This window comes from Anarhichas minor, unplaced genomic scaffold (genome assembly GCF_050575085.1).
Source record: "Anarhichas minor isolate MPS153535 unplaced genomic scaffold, ASM5057508v1 ptg000051l, whole genome shotgun sequence".
Classification (NCBI taxonomy): Eukaryota; Metazoa; Chordata; class Actinopteri; order Perciformes; family Anarhichadidae; genus Anarhichas; species Anarhichas minor.
The window spans coordinates 1,612,194-1,636,187 of NW_027466497.1; the positions used below are offsets into that span (position 1 = coordinate 1,612,194).

Here is a 23,994-nt window from a genome sequence, read left to right on the forward strand (position 1 = left end):
AAACAGAAAGTGGAGAATTCCCAAAGAAAGTGTGCCACATAATGTTTCTCTGTAACCTGGGTGGTGCTATAGTTTTTTCTGACTTTTGAAAACAAAGGGAAAAAATATGGTCCCGATACATTCATGTATCCATGTAAATATACTGTATCGTAGTTCCCATGCCGACTTTGACCCAGCCAGTGTCTTTTCCTCCTCAAGTGGCTCAGAGCGACAGTGGCAGGAAAGTCGTAACAGATGTTAATGTGAAGCAAATTTGAGAGTGTTGCCTCTTGTTTAACATTTTGTTTTAGGATAGGTGCATTGGTTAGAGAGGTGGATTTCTCTTTCCACGCCTTCTTTTCAGTCTCCTCCAAGACATACAAATGTGAAGTGATTGCACATGAACCACCACAAACAAAGAGAAGCAGATACAAGTTGGAAGTAGAGAGTCGCACTGCCTTTAGTTTTATCATTTTCCTCAGTGGATCTATACATTGTCAGCATTTGTTCTGGGTTGCCTTTTGTTTTATCGATGTCCAGCGCACCCAGGTACAGTGATGATCCTAAATAAAATAATTGTTAAGAAAATTTAGCAAATTATCTGTCCTGTGTTTGGTGAAATCTTTGGGGCCAAAACAGACAGGATATATTTTGGGTAGATTGCAGATGCCACCAAAATGTGTGAAGAAACACACACACACACACACATCCTCTCTCACTGACATATGCACATAAATTCTCATTCTCATTACAACTTCAGTAAGTGCATTTTTTTTCAGCAGCCCTAGCTACCTTTTAACCTCTCCTCTGGATACAGCTGCCTCCGCAAGCAGATTTCATTCCTGCTTCAAAAAAAAAAAATGAAGTAATGATAGAATGTTTGTCTCGAACATGGCCTTCAAAACGTAGTGAATTTTTAACTCATCCACAGCCAGAGACTCGGGGGGCCTCCGTTCAAAACTTTCAACAGCCACAGGAACAGACTGTTGGGGAATAACAGGGTCCCCAATTACTCATCACAGAAAGCAAGCAGTGTATGAAAAGAGAACCAAAAAAAGCAAATGGAAAACAGAGAGAAGATTGGAATGGAAACAGTCCAGACTGTCTCTCTTTGACTCATCCAGGCCAACGTGTGGCCGTCCACCATACAGTTAACTTGCACAGAGATCTTTGTTCGCTACAAGTCAATTTCTAGACTTAAAATTGACCATAAAATTCCCTTTGGGTTTAGGCGGAGGGCGGTGAGAAAAGTCATCACAGCTTTGCTTCCAGCGTTACTCCTGCAGGCTGCAGTTTCAGGTTGAAGCTCTTCCTCAAAATATGGAAAATGATCAAGAAACCATGTAAAGTTACAAAAAGCATGTTGTTGTTGTCGGCCTTTGTTACAGTCCTTGTTGTCTTCACCTGGTTTCTCTTTTTTCTCGTCTCCTGCAGGTCAAAGCCTTTGCCATTGGAGATGTTTCTTGAATGTATTACAGGAAATAAAATAATCTTTGTCTTGCCCTCTGCTCGAGGAACTATGGATGTCCTCTGTTGGCAGGCGAGCTAAGATGTGGTGCACTTCTCCTCCCAGAACTGAATCAAGGGTACAGGAATGGATGTAAGGGGGGTGTGTGGGAAAAGGACAAGATGAGAGATAATAGGAGAAAAGAGAGGAAGAGAGACAAATTAAAAGAAAATATACACAGGAAAGAAAGATTAAAGGGATATAGGCAAAGAAAAAAAAAGGTAAGCAATAACCGAAGAAATGGAGACAAAGGTGAGGGAAATCACAAAGAAGAGAGAAGATAAAAAGATGAACATAATATTTTCATCAGAGTTCAAATTAAAAAAATACATGTTCCATCACTTTCAATAAAGCATAAACAAACCAAATCAAATTAATTAATATGGGAGATACAGATCAAAGGAAATGCAGCCGAAAGAAAATAATCCACTTTTCTATTCTCGGAAGACTCCAGAGGGACGTTAAAGGTTTAGTTTGCAGCTGTATTCTGAGAATCGGTGTCTTGTTGCTCGGGATTGACTCAAGCAAGCCACACATGGTGATAACTTCCTCTACTTTCAGATGCCTGGTGCTCTACCTCCTTACTTTATCATGAACCCACAAGGCGTGGTGGTGTTTCGATTCGTACCTCTGGAGGAAGCAGTTGCTATACAGCTGTGCACACTGTGCTGACTGTGAACTCTGTCTCGTTGGCCATGATGTCAGTGGGTTGGATGTTGCGGTCATACATGGGGTTCTCGAACGTAGCTCGTCCATTAGTGTTCTCATGGCCCACGTAACTATTGAAGGGGACTTTGGGTCTTCTCCTGAAATGAAACAAATCAATATATTGAACAATGAGATCAGCTCCCATAAGGGGGTGGCTACAGCAAGTATAAAGCAGAGATATGTGTTATTAGGGCTGCAATCGACAAATATTTTATTATTGATTGATCCACTGATTATTTTGTCGATTAATTAATGAGATATTAGTCTAGTCTGTGACATTATATCTGAAAAGATCAGCATATAATCACATTTAAGAAGCTGGAACCAGCCAACGCTTTGCATTTGTGCCAAATAAATGACTAATAATAAATTCACTGTCAATATTTTGCTAATCACTTTTTGGTTAATCGACGAATTGATTAATCAACTAATTGTTCCAACACTAATATGGCTATACTGATTTGCATTGGATAAGTCCATGTGCAAATTGAGGTAGGTGCTGTACGTAGGTAGGTCACTCTCTCTCTCACTCACTCACTCACTCACTCACTCAGCTATGGGACAGTGTGTGCGAATACTGCATCGAGCAGGTACCACTTCCGCCTGTCTCACTGTTATGAACCAGTTTGTTTTCTAGGAAGGAGGGTCGTTTTATCTCCTTTTAAACGGTCAACATATGCATTAGTGGATTAAAATAATCCATATCAAGTTAATATATTCTGAAGGGTGAATGCAAATGAAATCAAGCAAGATTCCTATCTGGCAACAGCTAACTTTGCAGATAAAATCTTGCCTGCAGATGAGGAGTACTGTGAAATAGATCAACGGTAGGAGCCTTACCTGTGTTTGTAGAGGTACAGAGCGAAGCCTGCAATGATCATGGCTATAAAAGGCACTAGGATGGCTGCCGCCACTGAACTGCTGTTGGATGCAAAGTTGTAGCCTTGGTTGTCTCTGCTGAGATCTAAGCTCTCTGGAAGAAAAAGAGAAAAGACATTAAGCCCTTGTTTTAGCCTCCCTTCGGTGAAATACCACTTTAGCGGTAGACATTATAATTATATCCCATGAATACAACAATTAAAAGAAACAAAGGGAAACGCTCCTCACCTTCTGCCAAGAAGTTGTGATAAAAATTTAAGGCAAATAAACAGTAACCACAGCACAGCGAAATAAAGTGAATTGTAAAAGCTGAAGAGGTCTGCCAGGAAGGCTCCACTTATACATAACAGACCTAGCAAATAAGTGACTTTTTAAAGTCTATTACTATGCTTTATTTTCATTCCACCCCCCGTGGGAATGTCAAATTTCATCATCCTAGCAATGAGTCGTAATTACGGACATCAAACGCCAAAAGCTATTAAGTCATTTCAGATTCATTCTCTAATTTCTGGAGGCGAGTGTGTCTGCAACAGCAACACCGGAGGAGTGACAGCCCACCTGTTTGCCACAGAACGCCAAAAAGGCTCCAATAAAGGACGAGTGACAAACAAGAAGGAATTCAATTAGTGGAATCTGTGGTGTTGCAAATCAACCCCCTGCTGCATGAGCGCGGGCACACACACATGCACAAACGCACTCGCACAAGCAAACTGCACTTGCAGTTACACCACCACTGAGATAAAACAAAGCAGGAAAACCTCGACAAATTGAGTAGGATCATTTCCAAGACGTCCAACCCTAACCCCCCCCCCCCCCCCCCATCCGCTTTTGTCATACACACTTAAACACACATACACATGAATGCCCTGGCACCAGCCCCAGCCCTCAGTATTAATAAAGAGCTGTTTGCTCAATCAGTGTGCTGTGGCAGGGAGAGGGGTGGGTGGGTGGGGGGGGGGGGGGGGGTGGGGGGGGGGGGGGGGAGAGGGTTCTGCACCTGCTGTTCAAGCACCTCTCTCATTACAGCAGGTTTTCACATCCACTTTCACTATGTTCACACAACTTTACCCGTGCATACACACACTTAATCCGTGTTAGTCAATTCCATATTGGTTGTATTTCCGTACCTACACTGCTGCTCTTGGGTCTGCCTTACAGCAAACACGGAAGCCACTCCAATCTGGGCGTTGCTTTTTAAAAGCTGCCAAATTCTTGTCAAATCGTTTAAACTTCAAAAGCATTAGCAAAAAAAAAAAAAAACAGCAAAGGTATGAGCGTTATCTGCTTGTCAGATATGGAATAGGGAATACAACACATCTGCATGTAGAGGATTTTAGCTTATATTTAAATGTTATTAGTTATATCTCACACAGACATAACAGTTCTTGCCATTTCTTCCATGTATAGAATTCCTACATGAACGCAGTGTGCCCACAGGGACTTTGTGAGAGGCTGAGGCTGTCAAGGCTACATGAAAAAAATGACAGTTTTTAATTAACTAGCCCCGATGGCTGATGGAGGGTTTCGTACTGGGAGAACACATGAGTACATATTCAAGCTAATGCGTATCAGATCACTCTGCAATCTTGTGTGTGTCCACTCAGGAGTGAGATTAAGTCCAACTTCTGGGATTTCATAGAAAAACGTGAAATTGATGATGAAGATGGAGAAGAAATTACGTTTTAACGTCCAAAACTTTTCTCAATCTCTCGGCACAAGACTGGCCTTGATTGCTGTTTAGTAGTTAATAAATCAATTAATATGTTTTCTCCATTCAAACATACGTTGGTTGTTTTTAACTGGATTGTAACAGTGGGTGGCAGCAGGAAAGAAAAGTTGTGAATTGGCAAAAATCTTATGAGAAGAATAAGAAGCAATTTCCCTTTCTTTATCAATACCAAGTATCACAATAACAGCATCTTTTTAAAATGCACACATTATAATGCACATCGTCAAACACCATATGGGTAAAACCTTATATATTCTGTCTATGTTATATATCATGTGTTTCTCTTTCCCATGTGCCTTATATAGTTCAGGCAGAAGAGTAGGGAGTGTTTGCAGTTGTAGGTGAATCATACACATAACTGTATGACAGCAGCAGCCATACAGATTCATGGAGTCAGGCTGTAAGCATTTGCTGTATACAAACTGTAGCAAGGAGGATCATATGGGTGGGATTTCTAGGTCACGAACATGGAGCAGAATTCGTTGGATAGCTGCAGCTTTTTCGAAAAAATATTCAATATCTATGAAAGCGTAGCTAAAGTCGCTGAAGGAACCACAGAATGACACACAGCAAAGAATGGATGATATTTACTGTATCAAAACGGCAAGATGTGGGGTGACTTGACATGGCAAAGACCCTGCGAGCATCAACACACACACGCACTCGTGAAGGAGAGGTTTTCTGTAGCTGTGTTGTGTGTATAAGTGTAGTGTGTGTGCCTGTGGATGTCATTTTCTGACTATTAAATCATGTTTTTGAACCGGGGTTTGCCTCGTTACGCTGGATTCACAGACACATTCTCCAAAAGTGTTTTCACATTTGTGAAAGTAAATAAATTATAAATCCAACAAAGCAAATGACATGCTGTGGAAGCAGCTAAGCTTAAAGGATGCAAGACGTATTTTAAGAGAAAGCTTTCTGTGATAGAAATCCAGACAGGAAAAAACACGGACACACAGTCTTCCCCCCAGGAGACAGCTTGGTCACAGCGGTTTCGATAACCAAGTGGACAGCTTACTCACCCAGTCTTTGGAGACCAAATTGGCCAAAGCCTTTTCCTCTGACAAATCCCTGGTACACAACGGAGTTGGAAGAAGAGATGTAGGACACCTAGGGAGAGAGAGAGAGAGAGAGAGAGAGAGAGAGAGGAATGGAAGACAGACACTTTATGTGTCACATCCAGGCTTCACAAAGGAGAGTCTCATCAAAGTGTCAGCAGCTGGTGCACGCAGAAACTGAAATACCATGTCAAAGGAGCTGAGAGGCGCTCTCATAGCTGACATTTAATATGACGTTTTCTGCTCAAGAGCACAAACATAAACACACTCGGCCATGTGACACACAAGAGGAATTTTCTGCTTGCTTCTGTACGTAAACACTCAAGTGATGTGAGGCTTGCCACACAGTGGCGCACGCGTATATACCGTGACCTGCTTTTTAAAATTATACATGGAGTGGGTGTGCATTAGAGGTGCCTGCGGTTGGGGGATAATACTGGAGAGAGGAGTGGAGGGGGTCTGTCGAGTCCTGATTACCAGGCAATGATTTAACTGACATTTTAATTAAAGAGAAAACTCTTGGTGGGCCCTCCATCTCCCCAGAGTGACAAGGTTAGTGTGTATGTGTGCTCGTGCATATTTCACATTAAAGGTGCGTGTGTGTTTGTGTGTTTGTGTCTGTGAGTGTGATGGAACATCTTTGCAGTCACAAAGACAGGTCCTGTATTGAACCTGACCCTGGACTTGTACTTACATGTCCGTCCAGGGCCCAGTAGTCTCTTTTGAACTTGTTGACAAAGATATCCACAGGGCCTGTGATCTGGTGGACCTGTAGCAGCAGCTGAGATTCCTCCTTCTTGTACGTACCTAGAAGAAAAAACATGTTAACAGTTAGTTTGGAGCAACAGCCAGACTCAAACAAACTGAAAGGGGTCATGCGATATGTCTACACACACATATAGGAATTCAAAAACTAAAGATTTGCAACATGACTTTTTTTTAAAATCAGGAATAAATCTTTCATTTGTCAGAAGATGAAATCATGATGCCAATTCAGCAAACCTGTATAATAAATGTAATCACATTAAATGTATCTAATTACTTAATGAAGCAACATGTCACCCTGTGCAACAGTGTGGCTAATTGGCTAGCTCAACGGCAGAGAGGAAGAAGATATATCAGGCTTTAGCTACACTGGCAATACTTGTTGGTAGGATCAATTCCTTTATGGATGTGTTTTTTCCATTCACATTTGGACAACTACAGAGCGTCATGAGATGTATCCTTTAAGTAAATGATTTATTAAAACATAACATTTGCAGAATTTTTATTTTTAGGCACAATAATAATGCCAGGTTAAGAAACGCTCGCAAAAAGGCTGGATTATTTATCTGAAAAAAAAAAAAATATATATATATGTATATTGTGCGAACACAACAATACTCCGTAACTCTGCATCAGCAACATTACTTTCACTGGAGAGTGGGGCAATTTGTAACTGTAGAAAATCATTTTTACTACAATGTGATGAAGATTGATGGCGGCCAGCAGGAGTGAACTGTCCAAGCCGTTACGGATGCAAATTTGAGTCGTAATGATCACAGCTGCACGGTAATTATGCGACAGGGGGAAAAAGAATTAAACGTCGGCTGTTCTGTAACAGCAGCAATGATCTATTCAACGCAGGGACTCCACTGTTTTCTTGTTCCTCACTGGATCGTATCTGACATTGTCTGTTTGTTTAAACCCAAACACAGTGAATTCTTGTGCGTATGTGTGAGAATGTTTTGAAGGTCTCGACAGTGACTTCTGCTTTTGGTGTACCAACCGGCCAGTTTGAGTTCCACTCCGCTGTGGTCGATGAGTGTCCCGTTAACACGATTGCTAAAGGGTTCAAAAGCAGTGATGCTGAGCATAGCCGGCTGCTTCTTCCCCAGGTACTCATAGGATCCCCTCCAGAGAGAGTTCTTAGCAAATACACCACCAGGGACTGAAAGAAGAAAAAGGGTGGATATAGGGCAGACAAAGAAGAGTACATACTGTCATTTGAATACAAGTGCACTAAAGTTTAACCTATTTTGATGAGGCTCCCCATCCACTATACAGAAGTCAAATTTAAAACATTTTCAGATTCTCACTGAGAACCACAGACACATAACTTAACACATAATAATTGAAACAAATCGAATTAAAAGCATCTTCAAATATAACAAGGAGACGTCTTACCTGGTAATTTGGAGGGTGGCTCCTGCACTGTCCCCACTGGGCTCTTACCACTCGGGCGATTATCAGCTGAAGAGCACAACAAAACAGAACTTACTGAAAAAATAATTCCCCAGTTTATCCTGTGAACCGGTACAGTGTATGCCTCAGGAAAGCGACAATGGAAGACAATTTTCTCTTGATATAGCCCTAAGGTAATTGCAGTGTAGAACGATGTCACCATCAGCACTTCCTCTCTACTTTCACGACTAATAAACCATGTGATGGACAGAGTGAGGTCTGCCTGCGACAGGACCCGGCTCGTGCCTCAGAGAGCAGCCCGGTTGTCCCTGTGGGGCTTTTGCTAAGTCAGAGACACAGTTTCACAGCTTCGAGGGAAGCACTTTAATAATGCCTTACTGCTCACACGGGGCCCCGGGAAGACACCACAGTAGTAAACATACACCCACACAGGCAAACAGAGCGAAGGGGGCTTACATGCAACTACAAACAAAGACAGGTATACTGACGGTAGTTTATGAGCACAAACATCACCTTGGATAAATGTGTATATCGACACAAACAAAAACACATGCACACACACTCCTGCAGCCTTGTGCTTTATTAGGTGCCAGTCTTTTGAGCTTCCCTTCCATCACTGCGCCCACAGGCGCTGTTAATATCCTGAATGTGCTAAGGCTAGTTCTCTTTCTTTCCCTCAGTTTTAATGACATGGCCTTAAAAACAACCCCATCACCCCTTTATGGTTCAGCAACGGCTTGGCATGGCATCCATCACACGGAGGTCCTCCTCTTGTACGGCTTTCTCTTCAAGCTATTAGCATCCGTCTACCCTCGATAATTGTGTGTCGATGACTCTATTTTTTTCCTGTATGTATTTAGGCCAACGCTTGGGGGTGTCTTAATGGCGGTCTATTTGTCTGCTAGACCTTGTTAACACTGCCTCACCAAAGAGGTACTTCTGCTAACCTAATCAATGGGATGCATTGGCCTAATCAGGTTCTGCACCCTTGTTAATGTTTCAAAGCTTGTGTGTGTGTGTGGTGAGGTTTGACTCTGTGAGTGTGTAATTACACGGAGTTCAATTGTGTGATGGATGGGCCGTCCTACCCTGGCATGTGTCTGAGAATAAGCAAGTGATAACGCAGCTATTCATCAACGTTGAACGCTGAATCCCAAATTTCCTAAACTTGAGTCACCACTAAATCCCGAGTCAGCACAGACCCCAGTGGTTTTAAAAGAGGCCGCTAATGGAAACTGCACATTACAAATATGAGGTGAAGTGTTTTAAGTGTTTAATACGACTGTGTGGGACAGTGGGCGGCCAAGTGCACACGTCTGTAAACCCATGAGGTTTGGTGAATGTGCTTGTTTGTGCCCATGTGCAAGGTCAGATGATAAATGATGTGTTAACATTCACTCCAGTCTTGTAAGTAATATTGTAGAGATTTAACAGCAGCAAACGCAAACAGGGTGCATGTGTATGCATGTCTTTGCATATTTAATATTGAGTATTTCTCAGTCTTCCCTTATGGACGTAATGTAACCATGTTTATACCTGCACAAAGAGGTTGTTTCCCTGTCCAGCTCCCATCGGACCTGCAGGTCCTGTGCTCTGATCCTCCGGCCAAGTAGAAGCCAGGCTGACATGTATAGATCAGTGTGTAGCCAAGGGATGGCAGTTCAATGGCTCTAACGTCAGACTGGGCTGGCATCTCTGGCTGGCTGCAGTGGTGGGCTGGATAAAGAGAGGGAGGGAAGGATTAGAGGGACCAAAGAAGGAAAGTTGAGGGTTGAGGAGATGAACAGGGAGAGGGATCAGAGGATCAACAGATAAGAATGCAAAAAACACATATATAGTGGGAGAGAATAAGTCAGCCCAGGTGGAGGTTTGGGGTCAAGGAAGAATATAGGGGATATTTGGGCGCCGCATTTTTAGTAATGCAAACTTTTGCTCAATGTTAAGATTTCCACTTAACAATACACATGCTTTTATGTTAACATGAGCAGACTGCGTACTTACCAATGCACTCAGGTTGAAAACCACTCCAAGTGAGGATGGGCAGACAAGTGCGAGAAATGGAGCCCTGAAGTAAGTAGCCCTTTCTACAGTTGAAGAACACAGTGCTGCTGATCTGTAAGAGGACACACAAGAGCTTGTGAAAACGTGGACTGGACTATGAGCATACGTAATATACATCACAGCAAGCACACCTCACAAAAAGAAGAGGTGTTTGTTAGTCCTTGTGATTAGTATTTGTGTGTAAACTAAGATTCATTTATTGACTTAGTTTCTACTTTCTTGACACTGTATTTCATTTTTGTAGAACTATTAAGTTGTGGAACAACACAGCAGATGGCATCCTCCTTACACATTGTGTTGAGCTCAAACGATTAATCAGTCAGATTTTGAAACTTCCAGCCTTTAATGAAAAGCTTTTTTTTTTCTTTAATATGAATTCAATTTCCTGTGTGACCACATATTCATACCTGGTAGCCTTGACTGTTGTTCTGATTTCCAAAGAGAGGAATGCCAGGGTCTCCACAGGTAGTGTGAGTGGGATCTGAAAAAAAACAAACACATACACAGCAATTCTGTGATAACTGCTGTCATGTTAAAGCAGGTCCCATCTAATATACGCCACCCACAACAAATGGATATGTCACCTTAGAGACAATGTAGGGGAAATTACATTTTTTACATATCTGGTGTGAAATACTGACTGCGGGAGTGAAGGCTATACAATACTGTATCCACACACTTTGAGTATACAGACCTGAGTGAACATACACAAATCCTGCAACATCTTTTTAGTTGTCTGAACCCACTTTCTGTCATTGCTCATTTTTTAAATTTATTTATTCAAAATTGATTTAGCTAGGAAAAGCCTAATTGAGATTAAAATGATCCTTTACCTGAATGTCAGGCCTTTTCAGTCCACACATCCTGCTCATCAGTTAACTAACATTTTGCAAGAATGTGCTCTTTAGACGCCAAAAAAAAAAACATTATATTGATCAACTCATGAGTTCATGGAGCTTTTTGCACTCTGTTGCTCTTAAAAGTAACAGACTGGGCCATTTCTTTTCAAAGGAGAACAGAAACATTGCTCATTTGAGCTCATTTTGAAAAATGTTAAGGAATAAATGGACGATGTCATTTACAAGAGGTTTCCATCAGCTTCAAGTATTCATTGTCACATCTAGAAGTTGAACAAAAAGCCACGAGAGGCCAGTCTTTCCAGTGAATTTATAGCAACTAAGAAGTGTTACCAGATATGATGTAAAGCCATGTCAGCGGCAGCTAGGTACTGTAGATGTACAACACAGGTTCTATTTCAGATTTATTACATCTCACTAAATCTTAGTTTAACCTTTCCCACATGCCGGGCATTATGGTTTTTCAACAAAGAGGCTGATAAATGATTCACAGGTGGTGGATTTTGGCTATAATGAATACATGTTTGGTCAAAGACTTGGCATATGTGCATAATGTTATAGCACTTCAAATACTACAATGGACCTAAGGACTGACACAATACATTTGACTTTACTCACAATATGTTCCTGACCACTGTGTGATTTCCTTGACTCTTTCTAACTACATCTTCCAAATGTATACGTTGTAACTCAAATGGTATTGCTCTTCCTTATTTAAGGAAGTGTACTGCTTAAGATATTTTGATTACAGAACTGGACAATATTTCGGATGACACCAGGGGCAAAACAAAAGTGTATTAAATTACATGCAGTTTACGAATGGTGTCAGTTTCACAAATGATATTCGCTCGCAAATTGCAAATTGTTGCTCATGCACGGGTCACGAGTGCAGTGTTTGCTTGCGAGGAATTGATCTCATGTTGCAAATCGCAGGTTGCATGGTGTAAATGTGGTGAAACGGGGCCCCTGGTGCACTCTTGACTGCACTGCCAGACCTTCAGTTTCTCCACATTATGTCTATATTTACGGTAATTCTGAAATGTTCAGGGTTGGTTGAATTGATTGCACTAATAAGAATGGAAGAACAGAATCAAAATAGCTTGTAGCTGGGTCAAATGTGTTTTGCATGCATTATTTTTTTAATTGCAAAACGCAATCAGGATTACAAGGGAGAACATAAGGGGGAATAATGCAAGCCAGCCAATGGAAGGCCTGTCTCACACTGAAACTAGGGCATTATATGAAAGAACAGATATGTAGTAAAACTACCATGCCCATGTTTAGATTAGTACATCAATTTGTTAGACTATACTGTAAATGGACAAGCAATTATCTTACCTATGCAAGAGGGTTGTGTGCCACTCCAGGTGCCATCATATTGACAATATCTCCTGGTAGAGCCCACCAGGATAAGTGGAGGGAAGCAGGAGAAGGAGACAGAGGAGAGATAAGTGAATCCTCGGTCCTCCCTCCTCCCCTGGGCAGGCATCCCTGGGTCTCCACAGAACACAGCTGCAAAGATGAAGACAGAGAGAAACAGGACAATGTGAGGTGACCCACCAACCATGTTGGGTTTTAATTCAATATCTTCCAAGGGGGGGGGGGGGGGGGGGGGGGGGGGGATGTTACACACATGGACATGGATACATACTTAGGTGATAGAAATGTCAGAACGACATACATGACATGTAATGTAATTTGGAATTTCAGCGTGGTGCCACTTACGGAAGCACTGAGGTTTCTCTCCACTCCAGTTGCCGTTGCCCTGACATGTTAACACAGTGGGCAGGGACAGCTGGTAGCCTTGGTTGCAGGAGTAACTGATGCTTGAGCCCCAGGTGAAGTCTGTACCGACAACCTGTCCATTAGGGATGATAGGTGGTGGACCACACACGATCGCTACAAGGAGACAAAGAGGCATTGCAGGACATCATGGATTCTGCATATTAGTTTAAATGATGTGATGCGTTCCAGTCTAAGTAAGTATTAATGTAATGAGTACTCCAGTAAGACCAATATATGTATTCATTAGCTCTAGCCTTCCATAATAACTTCTTCCTTCCATGTCACCTATGCCATCATCGAGATGTATCTCATCACTGTTTTGTTATTCAGATCATACTACACAACTTTACCTTTACAGTGAGGTTTGGTGCCATTCCAGGTACGGTCCTTGGTGCAGGTAAGAGTTGAGGCCCGGTCCGCATCCATGGTGAAACCAGGAGAACACTGGAAACTGACTGTGAAGTTGTAAATGAAATCATTGCCCAGCCTCACCCCGTTGGCTGGCACTCCAGGGTCACCACAGTTGATTACTGCAGAGACAAATACAGGATGAAGAAATAAGAATGAATGGAAATGGGTGAAACAAATCGACAATGAAGACAGACGTAGCGGAACACAAGGACAGAGATGTGGAGAGAGTTCATTTGGGTTCAAGCAAGAGAAGAAAATCAATGGAGGACTTGATAAAGTTCGGTATTTCATCACGTAGAGCCATGTTATTTGATGATTTAGTATGTTTCACATTTGGTTGTCCTTGGTAAAGCCGCAGATCAATATCACACAGTTCACCTCACAAACAACATTTAACAATCTAAAAAGCAACATATTTGATGTGTCTTCACAGGTATTTAGCGCTTCATTCATTTATGCACAGCCACTTTTGGATGATATATTTATTCTGCTTAAAAACATCACTTACTATGCAACTAGTCTTCAATCACCATAACCCGACAGTGTGACTTCATGTGTATTATCTGAATGAACTTTCCTTGCACTTCGATTATCTCCAGTTTAGAGCTTTTGGGGTGCAGAGAGACTACATCTTGTGAGGGGTATCCCTCTACAGTAGCTCCCTAAAGCTCCAAAACGAACCACATTTGTCTTTGATTATACTTTTACATGCTGCGGGGAAAGCAGCATGTATACTTTTACATGCTGCGGGGAAAGCAGCGTAACAACAGTAAGATTTGCACTGTTTGACTCAGCAGCATCATTGCTCAGCATCCGCTGTAAATGTCTAAGATAGAAACATCCAGGGCACAGAAGGACAACTTGCGCTAAGTTGCCATGGGACACAAAAGGAATTATTAACTGCATATGACCAACATTGCAGCGAAAGTCCCAGTAGGGTGAGGAAACTGAGCGTTTTGAAGGTATAGTGTCTCCCCTTGACTGAGCAAGCACTTACACTTCCCACCGGGCTGGTAAGAGTGTGTCGCCTGCAGCCATAACGTCTATCTAAGACTATGTACCCTATAACAATACCTACAGAACTTGCGATACAGTGAGATGATTTCTCCTCTTGCACAACGATATACTTAGATTGTCAACAGCCAACTATCCACTGCTTTGGTACATGATACTAAAGGTGTCATTTTTCTTTTTAACAAATGTAAATGTAAGTTACATTTAGTAATGTACAGCTAAAATGGAGAGGAGATTCCAGTAGCCACCTCGGTCAAATAAATCCCTTGAGCATACAGTACACAAGAAATCAGTAGAAATCATTCAACCAAAAATGGTCCTATTCACATATCCTTACCTCACTAAAGATGGACTAACAAACTGCGTCAACATGTACCCTTTCACTCCTATGGATTACAGAGTTCTGAAATCCATCATGGTGCTGCTTAGGGTTTATCCTCTCCATTCAGGAGGAAGTGGTTCTCTTGGTGACCTCTATTTGCCGGGGTCTCTTGGCTCTGTATAGCAGCTGTGTATCTTTTGTGAGACATGATGATAAAGGGCTGTCAGTCAGGCCTGTGCCATTTGAAGAGACCAGTCCTCAGACCATTGTCCTTGAAAGTGAGTCATTCGTTACAAAGAAAACCTGCCGTTAGAAGCAATTGCACATCTTCCATGTTTTCCTGTTTTTCTTGCACAACATTAAATATCTTGCAAAACATTAGCAATTTAACCTGCCTGCCCCTCCCCTACAAGATTTTGATATGTATTCTGCTGGTGTCAGAACTATTCACCATATTGCAAAGGGTAAACTACTGTTCAAGTCCAAATGAAAATGAGACACCAACAGCTAGACAACCTGTAAATGTGTATAAGCCAAGCCATCCATCCATTACCCATAACCGCTTATCCTACGGGCAATTTACAGTCATCTAAGCTGCATGTCTTTGGACCGTGGAAGCCAAAGAACCTGGAGAAAACCCACGTCCAGTCCGAGTTCAAACCTGGACCCCTCTTTGTGAGGCGACAGTGCTAGCCACGATAGCACCGTGCAGCCTCAACTAGAGCATGAATTTAATTAAAGTATGGACAAAAAGATAAGCACGAGAGAGGCTCTTTCTCTGTCGGGGATGTTAATTACCAGAGCACTCAGGCATGTTGCCGGTCCAGGACCCGTTAACAGTGCAGTGTCGGGTAAGCATGCCGGTTGAGTAGTAGCCCTCTCTGCAAGTGTAAGTAATAGATCTGGAAAACGTTAGGCCATCGTGGATCAGGATCTGGGCATTACGTGGAGTTCCTGGGTTTCCACAGGAGATCACTGAAGACAAAAGAGAAAAAGAGAGGGCTCAGAGTTACCGTAGATTAGGTAATATTCATTTACGCACTAAATCCGGAGTGACCAGAGGAGAAAGTGTAAGTTAGTAATGAGTGTGTGGGGTGTTCCATGGGGAGAAAGGTGGGGGTTGAGGAGAGTGTTGGCAAGCATTTTTGGAAAAGTCTTCTCATTTGACTCTCATTTCTCCAACCTAAATGCGTAAAACCTCTGATTATGTCGATGATAAAGTTGATACGAATCATGTGTAAGTTCCATTCAGAGATCACTAAAAGGCAATCAACTGCCAACAGAAATATTTTGTATTTTCTGGAAATCAGAAAGGTTTAGTTTCTGAAGAAATACCCTTTACCCATTGACTTTGACTTCATCCTGTTCTTCATGTGTATTTTAATTAAGACTTATTCAGTTGATTAAACAAAATATATGTAGATTGGTTTTCTAATCCATTCCTTTTATATTACTTCATGTGTCTGATATGCGTTCTTCACTCTTTATTTTCCCTGTTCCATCTGCTCTTCATCCGCCCACCTTACCACCACCCTCATCTTCTCCTGAGTCCTACTTCATAAGGAGCTCTGCCTTTGATTGACAGATCCTTTGCTCACAAAGTCCCTTGGTGTCTGTCCTGCCACCAGCGATGGTCCTGTTCATTACAGTTTCCAGCTTGCCCCGGGCCCTCTGAGCCCCATGGGCTTTGCCCTCCCTTAATGACCAGATGCGGCCTGGTCCTTGTAGTCTGTGCCAACCGAGAACAGGTGGGCAACCTCAGCTAGTGGGCATACCACACACCAGAGAGGGAATGAGACAGAGTGAGGCAAGGTAGAGAGGTTGTGTGTGTGTGTGTGTGTGTGTGTGTAGGGGGTGTTAAGAGCACAAGTGAAAACAACCTGGCAGACAGGATGAAGCTTCTGAAAATAACAAGCTGTTTGCCGGGATGAGGGAAGAAAAGGGGCTGTGAGTTCATGGAGAGTAAGAAAAATAACAGAAAAAACAAGAAATACATTAGAACTCCAGATAGAACTTTCCAACTTGAAGGTGGAAAACTGCAACTGCCAGTTCATGGGTGGTTTTATTATTTTAGTGAGTAAAACACTTGGACACAACCTGCCACCAGTATCAAAAATGTAGGTTAAAAAACAAGCACTGAAATAACAAAACACAATATTAATATTTCATTTGAAACCCAATATGAAAGGAAAATGGACAATACACATGACAGGCAACTAATTAAATGTTGAAGCTGCAAGGATATTTTTGAAGCACACATAAACCATACATGCTGTCAGCAAAGATCACTTCTTTAGCTCATCCTTAACAGCCTCTTCCTATTTTACTCTTGCTACTGCATGCAAGATGTTTGACAGTAAAGAAGTGCACTCTTTCTTTCCCCACTGTGTGTAGTTTCCTTGTCCAGTCTCAGCAATAATAATGGATAGCGTAGGGCCTTGAGACCCAGATCGATTGGACACACTCACTACACTTTAGGAGAATCTGCTTTTTCAGGTGTCAGCAGCAGACTGGATGCAATGTTGCACAAGGCCAAAAAAGATCAAAAGCCTTATAAGGTCTAATCAATAGAGAAAACATTCTCTGTTATTTCTCCCATTCTTCCTCGCTCAATCGCTTTTTGCAAACACACACAAAGCACATGCAAATGTGCAATGTGCCTTTCGTTCAATTTGCAAAGGCAGCAGCTAATTACACAATCACTGACTACAGTATAAATCTACAATCTACAAGATTAGAATGTGCAATTGAGTGGTGGGGTTTGTTTAGATCAGCTAGATCTGAAAAACCATACAAATGTGGAGATGATGACTTATACATATACTCATTCACAAAGTAACCACATTCTGAAACATTCACTAAGTTAACAATAAACTACAATTGAGGAATATCATTTGGGTGTCCATACAAGATCTATGCATACAAAGGTTTGATGAACAAATGCAGTGGGAGTAATTCATCTTCTGAGGAAAGGATGACAAAAGGGAGTGAGAAAAGGGATACACAAAAGAAAAGACAGCTTGGAAAAAAGTAGTTGTTCAGTGAACATTAAATTCAGCTTAAGTTACTGTACAATCAAAACTCAACAGCTGGCCTGCTTTATGTGTTACTACATGGTCAGACATTGTGTTCATTCATTACTGCTTAGAAGAAGTCTGTCAAACCATCCATCCATTCATTTTCCACCAGTTATCCTGGTTTGGGTTGCAGAGTGGTCGCAATTTAATCAGCAGCCCACACATGACTTTCCCCAGCGATGTCCTCCAGCTCCTCATAATGAATCTCAAGGAGTTCCAAGGCCAGATGGGATATGCAATCCCTCCATAGTCTTCTAGGTCTGCTCTGGGGTCTCCAGTTGGACGTGTCCAGAATACTTCCACAGTACATAGGAGGGGAAGGCATCCCGATCAGATTTCTGAACAACTTCAACTGGCTGCTTTCAACGGAGAGGAGCAGCTGTTTCTTGATATCCAAGCTGCTCCCCCTGACCCTAAAGGGTTGTAGTCTTTTGGTCACTACCCAAAGCTCAAAAAGCTCCCTTGCCACAAGTCAGAGTTGGGACCTGAATCGACCACTAAATTGAAAGACCTTAACGCTCAGCTTTCTCTTGGTGGGTGCCACACTAATCTGCATCTGTATTGATCTTGCCCTCACTTCAGCAGACCCTAATATACACTTCTCTGTCTTGGAGGGGAAACTTTGTGATTCGGTCTATACAAAACATAAACAAAATTTCAGATAGGCTGCTCACCCTATCACTAAACGGTTGTACTCTTTTGGTCACTACACACAGGCTTTGTGAAATACAACACAGACTGTGAACGTACTTGACTTACCAGCAAGTATGCATACACAGCTAACAGCACAGGACAACACATGCAGATTAGAGGCAGAACTACCATTACCCCTCCAGTATCTGTGCGAGGATAAAGGGATGAGGAGACAAAGTTGAAGTCATTATTCATCCTCCAGAAACTAAAATCTGACAATTGGCCAGAGTCTCCTTCCAAGCACATTGGCATAAAACCTTCTGAGCAGTGTGATCCTGATTGTGAAACTGGGTTCCATCACCCCCATCTACCAGTCCATGTTTGCCAGTGAATAATAAATAAAACGCACACTTCAAGTACATAAGTGTATTCCTTACCATGACACTCAGGTTGGGTGCCGATCCAGGTCCCATTAGTCAGGCAAGTTCTCTCTGGAGAACCCTTCAGCGTATAGCCGGGCTCACAGTTAAAGCGGACAGCAGTGCCGACTGTAAAATCCTCTCCCAGACGGATTCCATGCACGGGAATGCCTGGATCTCCGCACAGCCCGGCTGCATCGCCTGGAACGATAAAAAAAACAACAAAAGATTCTGTGAAAAATGTAGCGAAAAAAAAGCTAATATTTTTGACAACTCATGTGGATACACAGATTAGAAATGTACTTTCTACATACAAATAATAATATTAATATTAATAATAATAATTGGATTAGGATTATAACACAGGCAAAATACCATTCTCCGACCACGCTAAGGAGTGATAAGCCTCCCAAATACACTAAGCTTCATTATATCTATTTGTTCAACATCCAGAAAATGTGCAATAAGATGTGATTTTTCATTCCATTGACGCAACACATGTTTTGCAATTTGCTTCATAATTCCATGTTCTCCATTTAAAACACTCACAAACCGTTTAGTACTGCTGCGTGCTGCTCTCGCTTCTCATTTTACAAGGCGCTGGTCAATATCGCTTCAATAGTGCATAGCTAAGAAAGTCTGGGAAATCATTATAAAAAGGCTGTGCTCATTGCCCGTTGAGAGAACACTAGCAATCCCCCGAATTTATATGAATGTCATGAATTGTGACATTAAACTGTCAGCATGCTGTTATATTGTCGGCTTGTGGGTCTGTGTGTGAGCTAGTTTGTGTGCTTCTGTGACTGTCGAAGTCTGTGTATGTTCCTGTCACATCTTTGTGAATGTGCTTGCATCGGTGTCTATGTACACTTGCATCGGCGGACACCCCTGTGGCTTTCCTCAGGTGTATTAGAGATACCAGGAGCTCTGAGGCAAATCGCTGTATGGGGAGAGAGAGTATGGGGGCTGATGTCTTTATAGTGCTTCATAACCCAGCTGAAGTGTGGGCGCCCCTGTTCCTCAGTGTAATATGAGCAGATTAAAACAGTTTTATAGAGGACAGTCTCTCTGCCCTTGGGGCCTATGGATCAGAGAGGCAGTTCCATCTTTGGTCCACCTACTTTGCTCATTGCCCGCTAACAGCTTCCTCCCCAAACACTTAAACTCCGGTGTGAGGTGATATTACATCTGAATAAAGCAAGTATTACAAGCAAGGAGCTAGAAAGAGGATGAGAAAAAGGGGCTACACCAGCACATACTTTCAAATATCAAAGATCGAATGTGCTGGTTCTTTCAGCGCAGGTTTGAAAGCTATCACAGAATTAGGCTGTTTTCAGTTCAATCATTCCGAACTGTCAGACAGTCAATCTGGGTGTAGTTTCCCGTACCGGAGCAGTGTGGTGGCGAGCCGCTCCACTGGCCGTCCAGCTGGCACATGCGCGTTGTGTTGCCGATGATGGTACGCTGGCCGATGCAGCTGTAGCGGATGACTGAGCCTACTGTCCGACGGTCGCCTGAGATCTGGGCGTAGGGAGGCATGCTGGGGCGGTCGCACAACACCACTGTCCAATCAGAGCAGAGAGATGATAGAAAGAGTCAATGAACAAGTGGAACTACTGCGAGGGTAATGGTGAAAAAGGGATAAATACACCACATATTGAAAAGATTGCCTGGATTAAGCAAAACCATACAGTGTAACAACGCATTTTTTGCTTTATGGATATTTGTTTTGAATAATGTACACAGTTTTACTGTCCTCTTCGTCAGTAAATCAAAATAATATGGAAATCATGCAGCGCCACCAACAACCAACCACTGAGGTACTCACACAAGCACTTGGGCAGGGAGCGGTCCCAGGTGCCGTCCCCCTGACAAGAGATGGAGCTGGTGCCCAGCAGGTAGTAGCCCGGGTTACAGCGGTACGACACAGTGGTCTGGAAGCTGTAGCGATGCGGCCCGCTGGGCAGTATCTGCCTAATGCTGTTCTCGACATGACCCGGCTCTGTGCAGTTCACAACTGTAGAAAGGGAAGCAGAGGGGGGGGGGGAAGAGAGTAAAGGAACAAGAAAGAAAAATGCATCTTGTGTAAGCATTTGAGGCTCGATTTAAGAATATATTTAACCAGGGAATTATTACTTAATGTCTTAATGTTCTTTGACGATTATATGTCAATTGTTAATGGCAAGAAAGACATGTGGTTAGGTTTTTTGTAATATTATTCCATATACTTTAATATAGTTATGTAACAATCACACACACAGGGAGCATTCTCATTTCAGAAGCAGAGTTTTTTTTTCTTTTGCTTTTACTCTCTCTGTCCATTCCTTTCCTCATTACTAGTTCCACTCATTCAGCATCCATCCATCCACCCCAATCCAAATGAAGTAGGAGGCAGACTCCGGAAATAAACATTTGCTTCATTAGAGCCAGTCTCCTGCTGGCCGCTGTGGTGCGGAGATGGTGATGGATGGGGAGCTCACAGGAGAAGAGGCACCATGTCAGTTTAGCACCAGATGGAGAGACTTAGGGAAGGGGAGAATGAGGGATGAGTGTGGAGCGAAAAGCATCGAGGGGGGGGGGGGTTTGCTGAACAGAGTTAGAGAGGAAGAGGCCCTGATGGTGCAGAATGTATTAAAATTCATGACATAATGTCAGGCTACGACTGCTACCAGCACCAATCCATCTTGAGAGCCTCAGATACAAGACACAAACCAAAACCTTACAATGCCACAACAAAGTCAGAATACAGTGAGTAGCAGTTGCTGTCTAGTCTATACTGTGAACCACAACTAAGTATGTATTATGATGCCAAAACTCTAATTGCTTCTAAAACCCTATCCATGCAGCCATTATGCCCCAGTTTGCCTTGCCAGTCTTGCCCCATGAGTGTGCCTTTGCCACTGCCAAAAGGAACCCATTGTATGCTAATGTGCCTAAAAGCTTGCTCATTTTTATGCTCCCAAGTTGGCCCAAGCACAGCTACGTCACCCCCCAAAAACCTATTATGATGTATTCCTTCCAGCAGAGTGCTGACCCATGGTACCGTCATTTACAACTTAACGCATAATACAGTGTGTTTGAAGCAGTGGCGAGCACGAGACTTTCCAAGCTTGGAATTCAGCTTTGGTTAAATGTGCTCGGGCATCATAGGCTCAAAAGCGATCCAACAGTCATCTAAAGCGACTGACCTCCAGGTGCATTTTCGTGTGTGGCCCAGTGGGCACGAAGAGGGGAAGCGAAAGGATGAAAGGATGAAAGGAAAAGAAGAATAAAAGTGAACGAGGAAGATGGGCTGAGGTAATTCATCTCTTTTCCTCTCAGAAGTGGAGACCCCAGTCAACCTATCCTCCTCCTGGCCTCCTTCCAAATAGCGGCCCTGTAAGTGGTGTGTCAGAGTTTGTTTTTTTCTGTCCTGTGACTCTAGCTTTCTATCGCTGAAAGACAAATAAACAAACGAGTCATCCAAAGAAGGCAGTGTTGTGGCTCTGTTGCTGTGACTCAAATTGGTGGTAATTAGAGGGGGCTAGGAAGACCGGCTGGGCCGGTGGTGCTCTCCTGCTCCCTGCATAATTGATGGACCTATAGACTCGTGTAGTTAAAATCTGGACCGTGGAAATCATTACTTTGTCTGACCGACTCCTACCCCACCCTTACCTTTTTTCCTGCCTTCTGTATCTATCCACTACTATATCTCCCTCTAAAAGAAAAGCCGATGGTTCGGCTTAGCTGAGGAGCGATGAAGTGGATGTCATCCCAGCATTTGTAGTTTTCCACTCAGAGGAGGAAGTACATGGCAGACAGGAGAGCGCGCCTCATCAAAAATGTCTAGAATGCTGCAATAAAGGTGATAAATCGGATTTACAAAACCCCCCCTAAGCTTCTTATGTTTCCACATAAACAGTGAGGCTAATGTGCCATCAAAACATACACCCACACCCCCCCTTACACACACAGCCTCACATAAGATGCATCTCAGAGTCGGCATCTGCATCAAAACAAGGCCAATGCTAATATGATGTCACAACCACAGCGGACAGATTTAATGCGTACATCTGCTTATGTATGCAGCAGCCAAATGTACCGTTCTCTTTTTTTAACAAAGTGAAGAAGGATTCCTGTGAGACTTGCAACCTCCTCATCCCTTCATGAATGTCTTAAAAACTCAGTTCTCTCATTTAAAACAACCTCATAACTCAATCCGTCACTGATTCTGTCACTGCCTTGTCACGTTCAGGGCCTGACCTTGCGAGCGGCCCCCTTTCTGTGCCTGTCACAAAGCCCTCAGTTAGTGGGGACTTAGAGACAGACGTGGGTGCCGAGATACATCGCTTGTCGCAAAAACACTGCCAAATTAAAAGTCCTTGCCTCGCTTCAAAGCAGAGCAGGGTACTTCTTATTCTGTGCGAAAGCCAGGATGCGGGTCTCATAAGGCTGCTGTCTTTCACTCAAGCTCAAGGATCCTGTGATTGTTTTTAGTTGTCTGCATGGTTAGCTAGGGTAAGAGGAAATAACATCAAATGTAAATATTATCCGGAACCTCCACGGACCAAATGGTTGAGACCGCGGTAATTAAATAATCCAGGCTTCTCTTTGGCTTTTCATTTCAATTTCCCCTAATATGGGTCGTTTAAACTCTTTCTACCTCAGGGTGTCTCTGCGCTTCATCTCCGCTCTCTCAATGATTGGGGTCATCTACGGTCACATAACATATGACCTTGCGCATTACAACAGGTAATTTAATACCTACCTACACAGATGGATAAGAACACAAAACCATAGCCCTACAGGCAAGTATGTGGAAACGAGCACACGTTTCGAAAATGTGCTCACTCATGAGGTATGAAAAAAGCCAATGACGGTGGTTTATTTAGCTCTCAAATTATACACATGGCATGATAAATATAAAAACAAACCAATGTGAGGGTTGCTATGCTACAAAGATCAGGTGCATATATTTCATGTGTGCTGGTTCTTTGCATTTATCCTTCCGTTTATTGGTATATGAGGTTTTCCAAAAGTCATACATACATTGACTGATGAGCTTTGGCATCTGTTTGACACTTACTTTTACACTTGGGGAGGGCGTTACTCCACTGCCCATTGGCCTGGCAGGTAGATTTGACAGCCCCCTGTAGAACATAGCCAGTGTTGCAGACAAAGCGCACAGCATCATTTAAGTTGAACTGGGTTCCGTGGGTCATACCGAAGGTAGGGTTACCAGGATGACCACACGTGATGGCTGTGAGAGTCCAAGCAGAAAGAAAATCATGGTTACACATTTGCTATGCAGTTTAATGAAATCTAAAGGTTTGATATCAGATAAATGAACATGGAGGGCCTGGATTAGAAAAGCTAATGTCACAACAATAAA

At 42.7% G+C, this 23,994-nt stretch overlaps 1 protein-coding gene across 1 annotated transcript in view; it reads right to left on the minus strand.

Moving 5' to 3' along the window:
* Positions 1–2,132: 2,132 nt before the first annotated feature.
* The window catches only part of csmd2 (CUB and Sushi multiple domains 2), a 201,255-nt gene continuing 179,393 nt past the window's right edge, over positions 2,133–23,994 (minus strand). Inside the window, exons 55-71 of the mRNA XM_076075332.1 lie at positions 23,689–23,862; positions 20,452–20,640; positions 20,012–20,185; positions 18,642–18,824; positions 15,293–15,469; positions 13,098–13,277; positions 12,688–12,861; positions 12,301–12,474; positions 10,513–10,586; positions 10,046–10,157; positions 9,581–9,760; positions 8,027–8,092; positions 7,629–7,790; positions 6,555–6,667; positions 5,825–5,912; positions 3,035–3,167; positions 2,133–2,292 (exon numbers count right to left, since the gene is read on the minus strand). Coding sequence (XP_075931447.1) covers positions 2,133–2,292; positions 3,035–3,167; positions 5,825–5,912; positions 6,555–6,667; positions 7,629–7,790; positions 8,027–8,092; positions 9,581–9,760; positions 10,046–10,157; positions 10,513–10,586; positions 12,301–12,474; positions 12,688–12,861; positions 13,098–13,277; positions 15,293–15,469; positions 18,642–18,824; positions 20,012–20,185; positions 20,452–20,640; positions 23,689–23,862 — 2,513 coding nt within the window. The remainder of the gene's footprint in view (positions 2,293–3,034; positions 3,168–5,824; positions 5,913–6,554; positions 6,668–7,628; positions 7,791–8,026; positions 8,093–9,580; positions 9,761–10,045; positions 10,158–10,512; positions 10,587–12,300; positions 12,475–12,687; positions 12,862–13,097; positions 13,278–15,292; positions 15,470–18,641; positions 18,825–20,011; positions 20,186–20,451; positions 20,641–23,688; positions 23,863–23,994) is intronic.